We start from the raw sequence: 15,687 nt of genomic DNA on the forward strand, positions 1-15,687 counted from the left end.
GCTGGTGGGATGACATCCGAGGAGCCAAAATGAGGCCCAAGTGTCACAGAATCTTCACAGAATCACAAAACAAACGCAAAGAACGTTTTTATCACAAAGGCAAAATGTTCATTAGATTGGACAGACTATAGGAGTCTGTTACCATGGAAACCATGAGATACTTAGGTTTGAAACACGATCGATCACTGAGCGAAACTGTTCGGGTCAGAGAAAGCCAGTTTCTTCTATGCCACAGGTAAAATTAGCATGAATAGCCCCACCCACCTCAGCTTGGGACTGCCCACAAGAAGAAAAGAGCTGGGCACGTCTCAGCTAGCAGAAGCTAACCGTTAGCATTAGCAACTCAGGCTTGTGTTATTTGTGGAGATAAAACATCAAAAGCAGCAGACGGGCTGCGCTGCTCTTAGCCAATCAGAGGTCAGATGTGCACATCATGAATATTAATGAGTGGGAGTGATAATTCTGTCCTCCAACAAAAGAGAATACAGCTAACATATTATTAAAAGGAGTGAATGAGACCATACGTTTAGAAAGCAATCATTGGATGTGCATCTTAAAGTGATTTACCAAGCCAAAATGGCCTCCAAAGCAAAGTGACCATATCAAACACCAAACTGGCTCCAACTCGGTCTCTTATGACGTCGGGCTAAAATGTGGCAGCAGCCTAGAGTCCGTCACAACACACTCGGGCTACAACTGCATCCTTTCTTCAGTTTAAAACTGAAATTGGATGCAGGAGATTCCAGGAATGCTAGGTGTGTCTGTTTCTGTTCAGAGGTGTAGAACGCCCAGATCAGCCTGGGTTAGGGTTAACCAAGGTCCGTCCACCACTAGTTACAGCGGTCAGCGTAGCCAAAAGGACCTCATTATGAATGGGGAAACACCTTCCACAGAGTTTAAGGTACCATCAGGTAGAGGGACAGGAGTGAGCGGGTTTCATCTATTTAGCTCCTCATATATCTGGACAGACAACAAGGTGCTCTGGAAGGAAGCGGCTCCTGTGTGTGTTTGCAGAGAACGTCACGTTAATCACCTCTGGGTCTCCTAGCAACGCTGTGCTGGTAAAACGCTCCCAAGTTTACAAGCTTTGTGTATATCTGTGTGTGCTTCAAACAGGAGGTCTACGCTCGCCGTCCGTCACTACAGCGCGGCCATCTTAATAACGAGTCCCCAGGGCTGCAAACTAAACAATCCAGCGTGTGGCGTCGGTATCAGAAGCAAACCCGGACTCGGCTCTGCCAAGATCCAAGTTGATTTGCAACCTAAGAACCGGAGCCAATGGAGACGTTTATTACTATCAGCTGTATTTGTTCCACATGTTGGTTAGAACACACCAGAACAAAAACGACGGGGCCAATCAGGAATGAGCCTGAAAAACATACATAAAGGTTGGATGGCATGCTGAGAGAAGCACCACCTATCAGCTAGAATAGAGGCCGATTCTGATGGTTTTGGAGCTTTTTCTTATGCTTTGAGTTTTCATAGTGCTTTTGCCTTAGTTGCTTGGATCAGTTGTGCTGGTCTCCTCTCAGAAACACCTACTGTGAGTTGTGATGGCTTTTTGTGTACATACTTCCTGGTTTCCTCTGTTCTGCTGGTTCTTCTGTTCGATTCAGTTCTTCTGTCTGGATCTTATTGTTCAGCTCGTCTTTTTATGACCTCCAAGGCAAGTTTTACCCACGCTTAAGACACACGAGGCTCCTACGGTCGGAGCTGGAGAATGGCAGCTGCTGTGTGAGGCTGTGTGTGGTCTGGAGAGAAATTCAGCTTGATGGTAAATGTTTAAACACACCCACATTATTGTAACGACCCCACTGTGCATCCTGATGCTACCCTTTTCCCTGGTAAACAATGCGGCACCTAGCTAGCATTGAGACGTTCTGTTGATTTATGACATCAGCCAACCTTTGGTCCACATGTCTAAGAAAAGATGTCTCACTGTCCCTTTTTGGACGCTAAGGCAGATATTTGTTGCCAACGTCCCTTGCTAGCTGGCTGAATTTCTTCCAGAATCCAGCAAAAGCCATCAGAAGTGACACAGCTTTGGCATGGATCCATCATTTACCTTCATCTGCTTTATCAGAGCGAGCCACAGTCGCCTCTGATAATGAGGCCAGTCCTGCTGTTAGCCTGAGCCTTGTTAAGTCCTCTGCCCTCATTAAGCCAGGGTCTGATTGGAAACCTTCTACCAGCATCTTTAATGAGAACCAGAAGCTTTTAGCAGAGAGCTAATGCACACTCATTTACACATGTGGCTGTTGTAGTGAGGAACTGTTTTCATTACTGTTGGGGAAACTTGGATTAAGACAAATATATTAGCTAGAAAAGGGAAAAGGTGCTAATGCCACGATCCGGCCCGGTGTTGGGTCGGTGCTAGAGCTGCTGAGGAAAGCTCCGGTTTTACGGGGCTTCTCTGGGATGTCGGTAATGAAGGAAGCCTTCCTGTGAAGGTGAAACGCTCTAATCGCAGGTAAGAAATCTGTGGTAATAAGCAAAGCTCCAGGCAGTCATGGCAGGGGGTTAATGGAGGAGAGGTGGGGACTGTGTTTGATCTCAGCTGGGTGGGAGTCGTATTAAAACATTAGATGGATCAGCGCAACAGGAGCTGCTGTAAAAAACTCACAGCTTCTCTTTGGAGAAGAGCAACGACAGCAAAGACCAAAAGGAGGGAGGAAAAAAAATCAATGGGACAATGTTCCTCAGTTCTTTTTAGAGAAACAGGCATTCGCTATGTGGTAGTTTCTACAAACCAGAGTGTCTAGGCGTAGTTATTTTTTATATGAAGGCTTCAAATACAACAAGTGAAAAGCTTAGTATTCCTACAGGGACTGCTGCATGTCAGATTTTTAACGTAAGTTAAGGAATTGTGGTGTCCTATGTGTGCTATGTGTTAACACTCAACTATTAAGGCAACAGAGTTTTGCTTAGTATCTGTAAAACGGACAGACATGAAGCCCTTTTTATGTTTGACTGTGTCATTTCGGCTGTGGCGGCCATATTGTATATCCAATAAATATTTTAAATGAGAAAATTTCTTTAACCCCCATCGTCCGCGTTAGCAACAGAAAGGAAAGAGCATTAGGAAAAAGGATTGGGTCAGCAAAAGCCCGTCTCTTCTGTGTCACAAGGAAAATGGGCATTTATGGCTCCGCCCACCTTGGCTTGGGACCACCTACGGGAAGGAGCGAGCACAGTGCACCTCGGCTAGCAGTAGCTAAATATGATGATTTATGGCTCCGCCCACCTTGGCTTGGGACCACCTATGGGAAGGAGCGAGCACAGTGCACCTCTGCTAGCAGTAGCTAAATATGAGCATTTATGGCTCCGCCCACCTTGGCTTGGGACCACCTACAGGAAGGAGCGAGCACAGTGCTCCTCGGCTAGCAGTAGCTAAATATGAGCATTTATGGCTCCGCCCACCTTGGCTTGGTACCACCTACAGGAAGGAGCGAGCACAGTGCACCTCGGCTAGCAGTAGCTAAATATGAGCATTTATGGCTCCGCCCACCTTGGCTTGGGACCACCAACGGGAAAGAGCGAGCACTGTGCACCTCGGCTAGTAGAAGCTAACAATTAGCATTTATGGCTCCGCCCACCTTGGCTTGGGACCACCTGCGGGAAGGAGTGAGCACCGTGCACCTTTGCGAGTAGAAGCTAACAATTAGCATTTGCAACGCAACAACATGGTGGGATATGTACAGGCTTGTGTTTTTTGTGGAGATAATTCATCAACGTTGCATTTTTTTTTAAGAAATAAGAATGACCAAATGACCGATGATTATTGTTGTTTTTAGCCAATCAGAGGGGACACTTTTGCATATCATGAATTTTAATGAGTAAGAATAGGAATCTTGTCATTTTTCAACCGCAAACCCCTCCGACTAACTTCTGGAAACAGGAGCACCAGAACTATGTTTTCACAGAAAACCGGAGACCACAGCAGACATTTAAATCCCACTCCAATCATGACTGCATGCAAAATATAAGACACACTTAATTTTTGTAAAAATATTATCAGTAGAATAAACGGTCTGTGATTTCAAGCTGAAATGTTTGGAAAAACCGTGTTCCGTGAAGCATGAACTGGCTTTATTTGGTCATGAGAGCACAGCATCAGTAGTTTCACTCCAACGGCTCGACGCCGCATCGACCCGCTCAGTGGGCCGCTGTCAGAATCCTCATCCTCCCCACACAACAAATCCCTTCACTCGGAGCGGCATCGGAAAGGTCAAGAACTTCCAACATCCGTAGGTGTTTAATTAACCTGACTCATCACGATGAACAAGCTGCAGCTCCCACTTTCTTGCTCCCGGCGGACCCTGAGAGGGCATGCGAAAAGACTGCCAGCACAAGGATCCTTAAATCCTCTTCAGCTCCTCCAGAGACCAGACACTGAGACGGAGATGTTCAAGTTCCCAGGAGGAAATGTCTGAGATTTTCGACATCTCCATTCACACAGATCGCTCCACCTGATGGGGCTTCATAGCACCACAAATAAAGTTAAAGCTAAAGCCATGTTAGCTGTCACACACACTGACGTGTGTGCAAAATGTGTTCTCTGCATGTGACCCATCCCCGCGGGGAATGTTGTGCTGCAGCTGTGGCTGCACTCTGGAACTCATTGGTGGTTTAATCCCCAATTCGACCCCATAATGTGTCCAGCAGGGAGGCATTGGGTCCCCTTTTTAGGGTCTTTGGTGTGACTCGACCAGGATTTGATCCCCCGATATCCCAGTCCCAGGGCGGACACTACCATTAGGCCACGGAGCTGGTCACAAATCACATAACATTTGGCATCTACTGCATACAAAGCGCTTCACATTGATTGGCTGTTGGGGTCAGTTTTGCATAAGTATATTAAAGAAAAGGTGTAAATATATTGAATGTTAAAGTTAATAAACATGTTGATAAAACCTGTAAAACCTTTGTTCTTTGTGCATAAATGTAACAAACTCCAAACATCTGCAACCACGGAAGGTACGGAACGCTGAAAAAATTTTTTAATGACTATTTCTGATTCTAACGGGTCACTCTTGAGTGTTTCATGAAGATAGTCTCCTACACCTATCTCCCGCATTAGCTTCTGATAGAAAACAGACGGTGAAACTCTAGGATTAGAGGATCCTGACAGAACTACGTCACACTGTCACTTAACATTCAAGGACTCACGACGGAGAAGGCTGTTGTTGGTTTAGCTTCCAGGAAACAGCAGAGACCTTCTCAGCTAGTAGAAGCTAACCGTTAGCATTAGTAACTTCATCACACAGCAGAACTCCTCCAGGCTTGTGGTATTAGTGGAGATAAAACATCAACGTCGCAGAGCAAACAGAGTCAGTGGTAGAGTCATGTTGCTGTTAGCCAATCAGAGGAGAGATGTCAATGTATCAGGAAAGCTCAGCTGTGATGTGGCTCACCTCTAGTTCCTGGAAATGGTGCACCGGTGGTTTTTGCCCCCCGAGAATGACTAACAAGGCATTCATTTCTGCTAGAGACCACTGCTAATGTGTTATTAACTCATTCGCTGGCAGCGTTTCTCCCCATTTTTACTGTTTTTTTTTAAGAGTCGCAGAAAGTTGCACGCTAGAATGATGTCGACGCCAAAACAACCAAAACAAAGCGGAGACTGGCCTCTTACATCAGGAAGAATTTGCGCGTTTTGAGCTTTATTCATTCTTTCATAATCCGTTGTTGGATTGTGATCGGCAGAAGCTTTCTGGTTCGCGCCTCACTTTTTTTTATAGCAGAGGCCCAAAGCGATCTCTTAACACATGGATTTTCTGCTTCCTGATCACGTGACGTATGTGGATGAAGATCGGCTTTAGAGCGGAGATGTTTGTTCTCACGGTGCGGGGGTGTGGGGGCTCGTTCCGATGCCCACACAGTAAAATAATGCAAATGACGGCTTTAGTTGTCAATGGCAGTGAATGAGTTAAAAAGTGTTCCAAACCTTTACAATATTTTTATATTGGAAAGTCCCACTGGGATCTTTTTAAGAGCATTTTTGGGGTTACATATGGAGAGGAGGTTGGTATTGAACCAGCAACCTTCTGGTTGGCAAATAGTCACTCCTCAATCTCAGGGATATGAAAACCAGTAAAACAACATGTCCCAGAATGCACTGCAGTATAAAGAGCTAAAATCGCCCTCTGGTGGCTGGTTCCAGTAAACTTTAGGTCCCGCCCCCTTCTATACATGTGAAAGTTAAGTCCTGACAGGAATAAAAACATCTTGGATCATGTTTCCAGCAGTTGCTTTTGTTGACTCGTGAAAGTTCAGAACAGAATATTTACAGGTGAGTTGAATGACTTTGAAGCTTTCCATCTTCTCAGAAACTCGTTTGATGCTGCGGTCCAAAGAGCCGCTGGAAGTCCTCCAAAAGGTCGACCTGCGTGTGCTGCGGCACAGATTCCTCATGTACGCGGCTCGAACGCGGTCAATGTTGGCCAGACTATAAACGTGCGTGAGCAGCGCTTCTCTGGGGTGAACGCGATTAAAACATCACGCCTTCATCAGCGGCCAGGGCAGCATCACAGGTGAGTGGGTTGGGCTAAGGTTTGCATGTACACCTTTTCCTAAGGTGGAATTTATACAGATGTACATTATTATATTATTATTTATCTTTAACTAAAGTAAAATAAAATTTTTATACTTTTACTTATAAATATTTTAATTTAAGACAAATATCTTTAATTGTTTGGTTTCAGACCTGGAAAAGGTTTTTAACCTCCCTGCTAAGCGCTAATTCATGCTAGCAATAACAGAAGCTCCGTGTGGAAGTTTTAACTTTCAGATTAAAATATTTTTAAAAAGGACATTGTATTTAGTTTTTATTTTATTTACAGTTTTTACAGTTTTTGGGACAAATCGAAATCCGCAGATTGGGAATCTGTACCCAGTATTTTAAATCTGAGCTACTTTAGGAGATTTTAAACAGAGAATATTATTCTTTCTGGTTCTGGATTATTTTATTCTAACATTTTAAAATAAATATTCTGCTCTATAGTTTTGTATTCATGAATTACAACGAGAATAGACAGGCGGTTGCTCTTTTACCTTGAGCTACGGTTTCTCCAACCAACTGTGGTTATTTTGCCAAAGCAAGTAATGGATACTTATGCAGACAAAGTGGATTAGGATGGATTAAGGATGACAGAGAAGCAGCGAGATAGAAAACAGGAGCCGAAAAGCTGAGAGATAACCGAACAGAGGAGAGAAGGAGAGTCTCCGCTGGCGACGGCTAAAGCTGCAGACCTAAAACCATATGCTTGTCACAGTATTGTGTGTGTGTGTGTGTGTGTGTGTGTGTGTGTGTGTGTGTGTGTGTGTGTGTGTGTGTGTGTGTGTGTGTGTGTGTGTGTGTGTGTGTGTGTGTGTGTGTGTGTTAGGTGGGCAGGGCTTAGCTGGAGGAGAACTGCTCAGACTGGGATCCCGCTGCTCTGACAGCAGGATCCCCGGGACAAACGGAGAAAACAGACAGACAGACAGCCGATGACAAAGACGTGTGGATGATGGGTGAGGATGACGAGGAAGGCCTAAAGGTGGAAGAAAAACAGACCAAGAGAGGAATGTGGAGCTTCTCTAACGTCTAAGTTAAACTTCCATCCATGGATGAGAATTCCCACTGATCCTAGGTCCAGTCAGAGTTAACTCTGATCACCCAGGAAGCGTTTGGTCTGGCCCTGTCGGCACAAATTCTGAAAGTATCAAAGTTATTGACCCACCAGACTCTTGGTCCATTTTGATTGACAGGGCTGGACTCTGGGGGGCGGAGTCTTCACTCAAAGAGTAGCTGTGCTCTGCCTGGATATCTGTGAGATCAGAAAGCCCCTCTCAGAAGGATGGAAAACGGAACAGCCTGATGTGCTTGTGTTGGCTGCTCGAATGTCATCATGCAGGTGCTCACCACACGCGTAACCTCACAACGGAGGCCACCTTTTAAGCTTCCAAAACCACGGCTCTGGCCGTGCGCCGTATGTGAACGCAGCTGCCATTGATATTCATAAACGCACCCCTGCAGCTGGCATGAACAATGACCATCTTGGATAAATGCATCACGCAGATCTCGACAAGGCTAAAAAGATGCACATTTAAATTCTGACCTTGTCTGCTGTGGATGCTAATCTGGCATGAAAACGTTCCAGAGTAATCTCATTACTTCCACCTAGAATTCTCATGACAACAAACCCTTTATTCTATCGTTTCTTCCCTGCTTGTGTGACCATGGCAACACCTGACAGAGACACTGATGTGAGGTGATGAGATGGGCGAGATGACGACAGACTGAGCAGAAAAACCAGGGTCCTGCATCCAGTGAGGCTAGCATGAATCCCTCTGGGGGCAACGGCAGATGTTTGGAGGTCTCAAACTTGGCAAAGACAAAGAAGCTGCCTCTTATATCATGATGTCTGACCTCTGAGGTCTGGAAGGAGCTGGGTGTGACGTCAGGAAGGCGTGACGTTTAGATACAGTAGGTGCCTGGGCTGTCATATCAAAACAAACGTCTTTTATAAGCCTAAAGTTGGCTGCTGAAGGGCTCGTGCTAATCCAGAAAACAAACATTATTTTAGAAGTCAAAACAAAACCACTAATGCATTTGAATAAAATGGTTAATTTTTAAACGTGTTTCCACTTTCTTTGGGTTTGTTCTTTTATTTTAAAGCCGTCAGGAGTTTTGTGCTGATTCTATTGAACTCACCTGGGCTGCTGTCCATGCTGAGGTGTAGAGGAGAAGATCTGTCTGCCAGCAGGGGGCGCTCTTGCAGGTGGTCGTCAAAGAAACTGTTAAATAACTCAGTGCTGAAGTCGTCCATCTGGTCACCTGAAAAGGGCTGGGACACAAAAACAGCAATAACTAACGTATGACAGCCTGATTCATAATAATCTTGGTGAAGTCGCAGGTTGAAGATGGATTTTCTTAAGTCAACCCAACATTAGCTAACCCAGGTTTTCCACCGGATCTCTACGGTAAAAGACACGTTTTCGCCATGACTTTACCGATGCGTCGCTTCCTATCATGACTGTTTCAGGTGTGCAGCAGCTGCAAATGCATTCCTCTTATCACAGAATCACAGAACGACAAGATCACATGTGATTTCACTAGATAACAAGCAAGGAGAAAGATAGCTTTTGGTTTTATTTTGTTCATCGCTTTATGACACCTGTTTTAAAGGGACAATGTGTAGTTTTTATTGTTAATCTCTGGAAATATGATAAATGGCCCACACTTGTATAGCGCCTCTCAGAGTAAGGACTCCAAAGCGCTTTACATTACAGTGTATCATTCATCCATTCACACACTGATGGTGATGAGCTACGATGTAGCCACAGCTGCCCTGGGGCGCACCGACAGAGCTGAGGCTGCCGAGCACTGGCGCCACCGGTCCCTCCGACCACCACCAGCAGGCAACGTGGGTTAAGTGTCTTGCCCAAGGACAAGATATGTGTGTGTGTGTGTGTGTTAGCAGACAGCTGTACCAGATAATAGGCACCGAGGTTAAAGTTTGACAAGAATCAATACATTGTTATGCATTAATCTACTGATTTATGTATATAATTTCTCAGCTTGAAGTGAGTTAACTTGTTAATGTTTTACAGGAGGAAAAATATCAAAATATATATCGTATATCGGAATTCAGCCAACAGAGATACAAGTTTTGGTCCATATCGTCCAGCCCTAAAAGGGAGTCTGATGTGCCTGTTATTTTTCTCAAGTTTGCACTCCCAAGGGCTTTTTGACCCTCCCAAGGGCTTTTTGACCCTAATAGGCATCCGTTGGTAAGGTCTTACTACAGCACAAAAATGCAGCTTGCTTGCAACAATTTAGGCATCTACTGCCCCTATCACCAGGAAAAATACACACTGTCACTTTAAGGTTAACCAATAGGAAATCTGCACAGGTATTTTGTTTTGTAAGTTGCTTTACACTGCAACGTAAAAAACTCAGAGCAATGCTGCGACACTTTGCCTCTGGTATGCTATCGAGACGCGCTGCTCCGTTCCCGGTGGAAACAAATTCCAAATGAGCTGTGCTGCAGCGTCGTTGTTGTCCATTCCTTTGATCATATCCCGCTTTGCCTTGGTCTGCTTCACTCCCACCAGTGCTTGTTTACTATTTGCATTGCTATAAGCTAACCAGAAGAACACTACCTACTGTACCGGGGTGGAACGAACTTCACCTGAGAGTTCCGCTTTCTTACGTACATGTAAACAGGGATAAAGGTATTAGTGGTCAAATTCAAAAGTCATCTTATAATGAAAAACAGGAAAAGATGGAACAACGAAATTCCAGAAGAAAGGAAGCCTTTAGCTAGAGAACATCTCCCAAGTCTCCCTGGGCTGCCACCTTACCGTGGTGGAGGGGTTTGAGTGTCTCAATGATCCTAGGAGCTAAGTTGCCTGAGGATTTCTGCCTCTGGTAGGGTCAGCCATGGCAAACAAGTCCTAGGTGAGGGATCAGACAAAGAGCAGCCCGAAGACCTCTTATGATGAATTATATAAATGGAAACCATGTTCCATCGCCCAGACGTGGGTCACCGGGGCCCCCCTCTGGAGCCAGGCCTGGAGGTGGGGCATGTTGGCGAGCGCCTGGTGGCCGGGCTTTCACCCATGGAGCCCGGCTGGGCCCCCTTCCCATGGGCTCACCACTCGTGGGAGGGGCCAAAGGGGTCAGGTGCAGAATTTGCCCAACCAGTCTACATGTGTTTCATGGATTTGGAGAAGGCGCTTGACAGCGTCCCTCGGGGGGCCCTGTGGGGGCGTACTCCGGGAGTATGGGGTACCAGGCCTGCTGATACGGGCTGTTAGGTCCCTGTATGACCGGTGTCAGAGCTTGGTCCGCATTGCCGGCAGTAAGTCGGGCTCGTTCCCAGTAAGTGTTGGACTCCGCCAAGGCTGCCCTTTGTCACCGATTCTGTTCATAACCTTTATGGACAGGATTTCTAGGCGCAGCCAAGGTGTGGAGGGCATCCGTTTTGGTGGCCTGAGGATCAGGTCTCTGCTTTTTGCGTATGATGTGGTTCTGTTGGCTTCATCAGAATGTGATCTTCAGCTTTCGCTGGAGCGGTTTGCAGCCGAGTGTGAAGCAGTTGGGATGAGTATCAGCTCCTCTAAATCTGAGACCATGGTCTTGATTCGGAAAAGGGTAGAATGCCTTCTCCGGGTCGGGGATGAGGTCCTGCCCCAAGTGGAGGAGTTTAAGTATCTCAGGGTCTTGTTCACGAGTGAGGGAAAACTGGAGCGTGAGATTGATAGCGGATTGGTGCTGCATCTGCAGTGATGCGGGCATTGTACCGGTCTGTCGTGGTGAAGAGAGAGCTGAGTCAGAAGACGAAGCTCTCGATTTACCGGTCGATCTACGTTCCTTCCTACCCTCACCTATGGTCATGAGCTTTGGGCAGTGACCAAAAGAATGAGACAGTAGATACAAGCGGCCGAAATGAGTTTTCTCCACAGGGTAACTGGGCTCTCCCTTAGAGATAGGGTGAGAAGCTCGTCCATTCGTGAGGGGCTCGGAGTAGACCCGCTGCTCCTCCACATCGAGAGGAGCCAGTTGAGGTGGCTTGGGCATCTGGTCAGGATGCCTCCTGGATGCCTCCCTGGTGAGGTTTTCTGGGCATGTCCAACCGGGAGGAGGCCTAAAGGTAGACCCAGGACACGGTGGAGGGACTATGTCTCTCACCTGGCCAGGGAACGCCTTGGGATTCCCCCGGAGGAGCTGGCCCAAGTGGCTGGGGAGAGGCGAGTTTGGGCCTCTTGCCTTAGGCTACTGCCCCCGCGACCCGACTCCTGATAAGCGGATGAAAATGGATGGATGGACATCTCCCAAGTGTCACAAATGACTGAGTTCACGGCAGAAAGAATCAATCAGTGAGAAAAGCATCAACTGATCAACCCCCGGTCCTGATGAGTGACTCACTGAGCTGAGAGATGATGTTCTGGAAGCTCAGGACGACATGGTGCTCTGGTTTACACACACACACGCACAATATGAGTCATCCTGTTCTTGAGCAAACATGCAGAAAGCAGAAGACAGCAGATACACACACACATGGATGGGTTTGAACTCTGCTTGGAGGCTCCTCAGACGGGCACAGTGACAGAAATAACTGGATTTAATTAGCAACATGTTCAAAAAACAACTTACACGCTTTATTCTTGGAAAACAGCAGAGTCCCTTCTCAAAGAAATGTCAGAGCCAACAAACATTCATGACACACTAAAGCCCAGAATCTGATGGAGTCGACCTGAGAGCACACACTTTGTGTGTTTTGTGGCTCTGTATTTGTATGTGAGGGTCAGAAGTCACGAGTATCCATGGCGAAACTCTGGGATGCGTCCAGCTGTCTAATGAAAACATGGACAACTTGCAAACACAAACTGACACTGTGGAAAAAACACAGATGCTGCACAAAACAACTGAAACGAGACACATGAGGAACAAATGAGATAAAACTGTCAGTGGAAGGCTTGGGACATCTTCATGTGGAAATACAGGAAAATCCCAGGTGGAAAGATAGCACAGAAGAGAATCTCTAACATCTTTTAAAGAGGCGTTCCCTGCAGTAGGTTGTTTCATTCTTACAATTATATACTAATGAAGTCCTGAATGCTTTGAAGCAAGTTGTTGTTCACCCTCTGCTTAAGAAGCTTTGCAGTTGGTGAGATCCTATCTGCAACACCAGAGCCTTAGGGCCATGATGGGTGAGTGCTCATCCTCCTGCATGATCTTCTGATGGGAGGTGCCACAGGGTGCTATATTTGGTACACTCTTGTTCTCTGCCAGGTTTTCTGCAAACATAACTGACAGGTATGTTTTTGTTGCAGAAAGGATCAATGCTCTCTAGTCCATCTTTTCTGGATTGTTTGGGAAACATCAGGTCCTGGATGGCACTGAAGTTTCTAAATTTCAATGATAAAGTTGACTGAGGTCCTACTCTTTAGACCTAGTGAGAGAGGCCTGATGAACCACCGTACTGACCTCGTACGAAAAGGTGGTCATCACCGACCTAGCGGTAACACTGGAGACAGGTCTAAAAATGGATGTGCAAATAAAAGCTGTTGTAAGGTCACAATTTTTCAAGGAGCTCAAACACTCTGGAACACGCCACCATCAACCGTCAGACATGCGCCGTCACTGCAGGGTTGATTAAACAGGATTTTTTATTTGGCCTTTATTAATCTTTTGTTTTTGATTGCTCTCTTTATTTTTGTGTTTAGCGCATTCTATTAATGGTTATGAAATGTGATTTTCTCTGATATCCCTTGTTCAGACAGTTGTGGAAAGCATTATATAAGCAAAGATTATTGATTGACTGATAGAAGATGTTCAACAGTTGGAAAAAAAACGTGTAAATGTCAATCTGGCAACAAAATATTGGAGTCAAAGACCTAGCATCCCTTGGAGTAGCGCATATCAAACACCAAGTGTTATGCAACTGTTAAGAAAATTGCCATTGCTTCCTCTTATACATAAATAAATGCACTCTCATTCATAAACGAGCACACCCACACAGGAAGATTTGTCCCGACAGAGCAGCCTTGTTCCACTCCCGCACTAAAACGTCAAAACCCCAGTCAGTAAACAGTTCTCCTTTGGGAATATAGGTCACGTTTAAACTGGCTTAGTCAAAAATAAACAGGCACAGGTCCCCCGGTTGGTGCTAGAATTGGAGGAAACACAAATAAATGAAAAAGGACAATTTCCCTAAATTGAAATAATTATGCTTAAAGGCTACATTTTTCCAACAGTGTTAATCTTTCCAACATTTTCCTCATATGACTGGCGCACTGCTTTTGCTCAGGCCTAAACACGCAGCAGGAGAAATATGCACTCAGTAAAAGTTGGACATAGAGTTCACAGGGGTTAGGAGCTCCTGAATAAGTTGCAAGTATATGGGTGGGTGATGAAATGTGTCATTTTGCAACACTGATAGATGTCACCAGGGCTTGCGATGTGGGAAACCAGACCATGCACTGTCACACCGCTGAGAAGTAATCATTAAAACAATCAGAGGCTCCCAACATTCCTTGTATCTTATAATTAACACAGCAGCAGCAACAAGGCCTCCTCTGCAGGCGTTCAGTAACCTGTGAGCCAAGTAATAACACGACCCGATGCTTGGTGTGATCCTTTTTCAACTCGCTTTTGCTTTTTGAAACGGGAACGCAGATCCGCTCCTTGTCAAATGGTTGCAAACTCACGGACGGAGTTGCACAAATATAGAAAAGATGAAAGATAAAGGGTGAAATAGCCACCGAGCCAAATGTCACACAAAAAGTCAACATTCAGCCTATTTTTTCCACTTCAATGCAGCACTGATGCTAATCTGCGTCACACCTGCGCTACCGGACATTCACTACTGGGAAATGCAACAGGAAGAGTCCTATTTTCAACTGAATGTCTTCCTCCAAGCTGTTTATACATCTGAATCATTGTTTCCAACAGAGATGTCATACGAGACCCACATACCCCAGTTAGGAGTAAACTCGGAGTATTAAGCTCAAAAGCAGCTGAGAGGTTGTTTATGGGTGCAGGTATGTCATTATAGCTGACAGACATGAGATGTAAACCACACAAAGAGAGCTGGAGATGATGTATGGAAGGGGTAATTATAAATGCAGAGAGTGACTCTCTTATGTCTATAATTAACCATGTCTCCATTCTTCTGGCTGCCTTTTATTGGCTCAGGTAAAAGAGGAGAGAAAGGTTTGGTGCCGTAAAGACCGGGAAGACTAGGAGTCTCCTCAAATAATATTTTCTAAATATTTATTTCACTGTGAAAAGAACGTTAAACTGGATCAATGACAGCTTAGCCAGAGATGCATGTCACTGAGGAATAAAAACTTCAGTAGAAGCATTGTGTTAAGACCAAAGCAAAACACAGTTTCAGCTAAAAAAAAGAAACACAAACAAAATGACAATTGAGCTATGTAAGAGAGTGAATGTAAATGTAGTAACGGCCACGGAGGAATGGTTCGTTCTGAGAAAGGCTGGTATGAATCTTCATAGGCAGAGACACGCCCCCTTACATGTCCCAACCCACTTTAGCATCTGTAGGGTAAAAACGTGGGGATTTTATGCTAAGTGCAAAACAATGCTAGCCTGAGCTACTGCTAATGTTAGCCCAAGCTACTGCTAATGTTAGCCCGAGCTACTGCTTTTGCTAGCCTGAGCTAGTGCTAATGCTAGCCCGAGCTACTGCTAACGCTAGCCCGAGCTACTGCTAACGCTAGCCCCAGCTACTGCTAACGCTAGCCCCAGCTACTGCTAATGCTGACCCAAGCTACAGCTAATGCTAGCCCGAGCTACTGCTTTGCTAGCCCGAGCTACTGCTAACGCTAACCCAAGCTACTGCTAATGCTTACCCACACTACTGCTAATGCTTACCCACACTACTGCTAATGCTTACCCACACTACTGCTAACACCCTTTTTGGATGAGAAGGAAATGACAAAGAAGAATGTCGTAGGGCTAATGTAGCGCTGCTGGATGTACTGGGAATTTCAGACTATGAATGAACACCAGACGGATCCATAACTTGTCCATGGATCTATCTGGATCCTGCACACAGCTGTCCTAAGGTTTTAGCTTCAGGAAGTGTCATAGAGGTAAACCAAAATCCAAAGGCAATCAGCATGCAGCTCATTTAAAGCTGCTTTCCAGAGTTTTCCCTTTCAGAAACGATGTAT

The 15,687-nt window shown here is 45.5% G+C and overlaps 1 protein-coding gene across 5 annotated transcripts in view; it reads right to left on the reverse strand.

Annotated features, from left to right (window-relative positions):
• creb3l1 (cAMP responsive element binding protein 3-like 1) overlaps positions 1 to 15,687 on the reverse strand; it is a 34,720-nt gene that overhangs the window by 9,502 nt on the left and 9,531 nt on the right. For 4 of the 5 annotated variants that reach the window (XR_008563697.2, XR_011516231.1, XM_015952325.3 and 1 more), the window contains exons 2-3: positions 8,696 to 8,828; positions 7,722 to 7,808 (exon numbers count right to left, since the gene is read on the reverse strand). Coding sequence is in view for 3 of the 5 variants with exons in the window: in XM_015952325.3 (XP_015807811.1) it covers positions 7,722 to 7,808; positions 8,696 to 8,828 (220 nt within the window). In the remaining 2 variants the exon portion in view is untranslated. The remainder of the gene's footprint in view (positions 1 to 7,721; positions 7,809 to 8,695; positions 8,829 to 15,687) is intronic. The other variant, XM_015952326.3, reaches the window with a different exon arrangement.

Source organism: Nothobranchius furzeri, chromosome 14, assembly GCF_043380555.1.
Source record: "Nothobranchius furzeri strain GRZ-AD chromosome 14, NfurGRZ-RIMD1, whole genome shotgun sequence".
Lineage (NCBI taxonomy): Eukaryota > Metazoa > Chordata > Actinopteri > Cyprinodontiformes > Nothobranchiidae > Nothobranchius > Nothobranchius furzeri.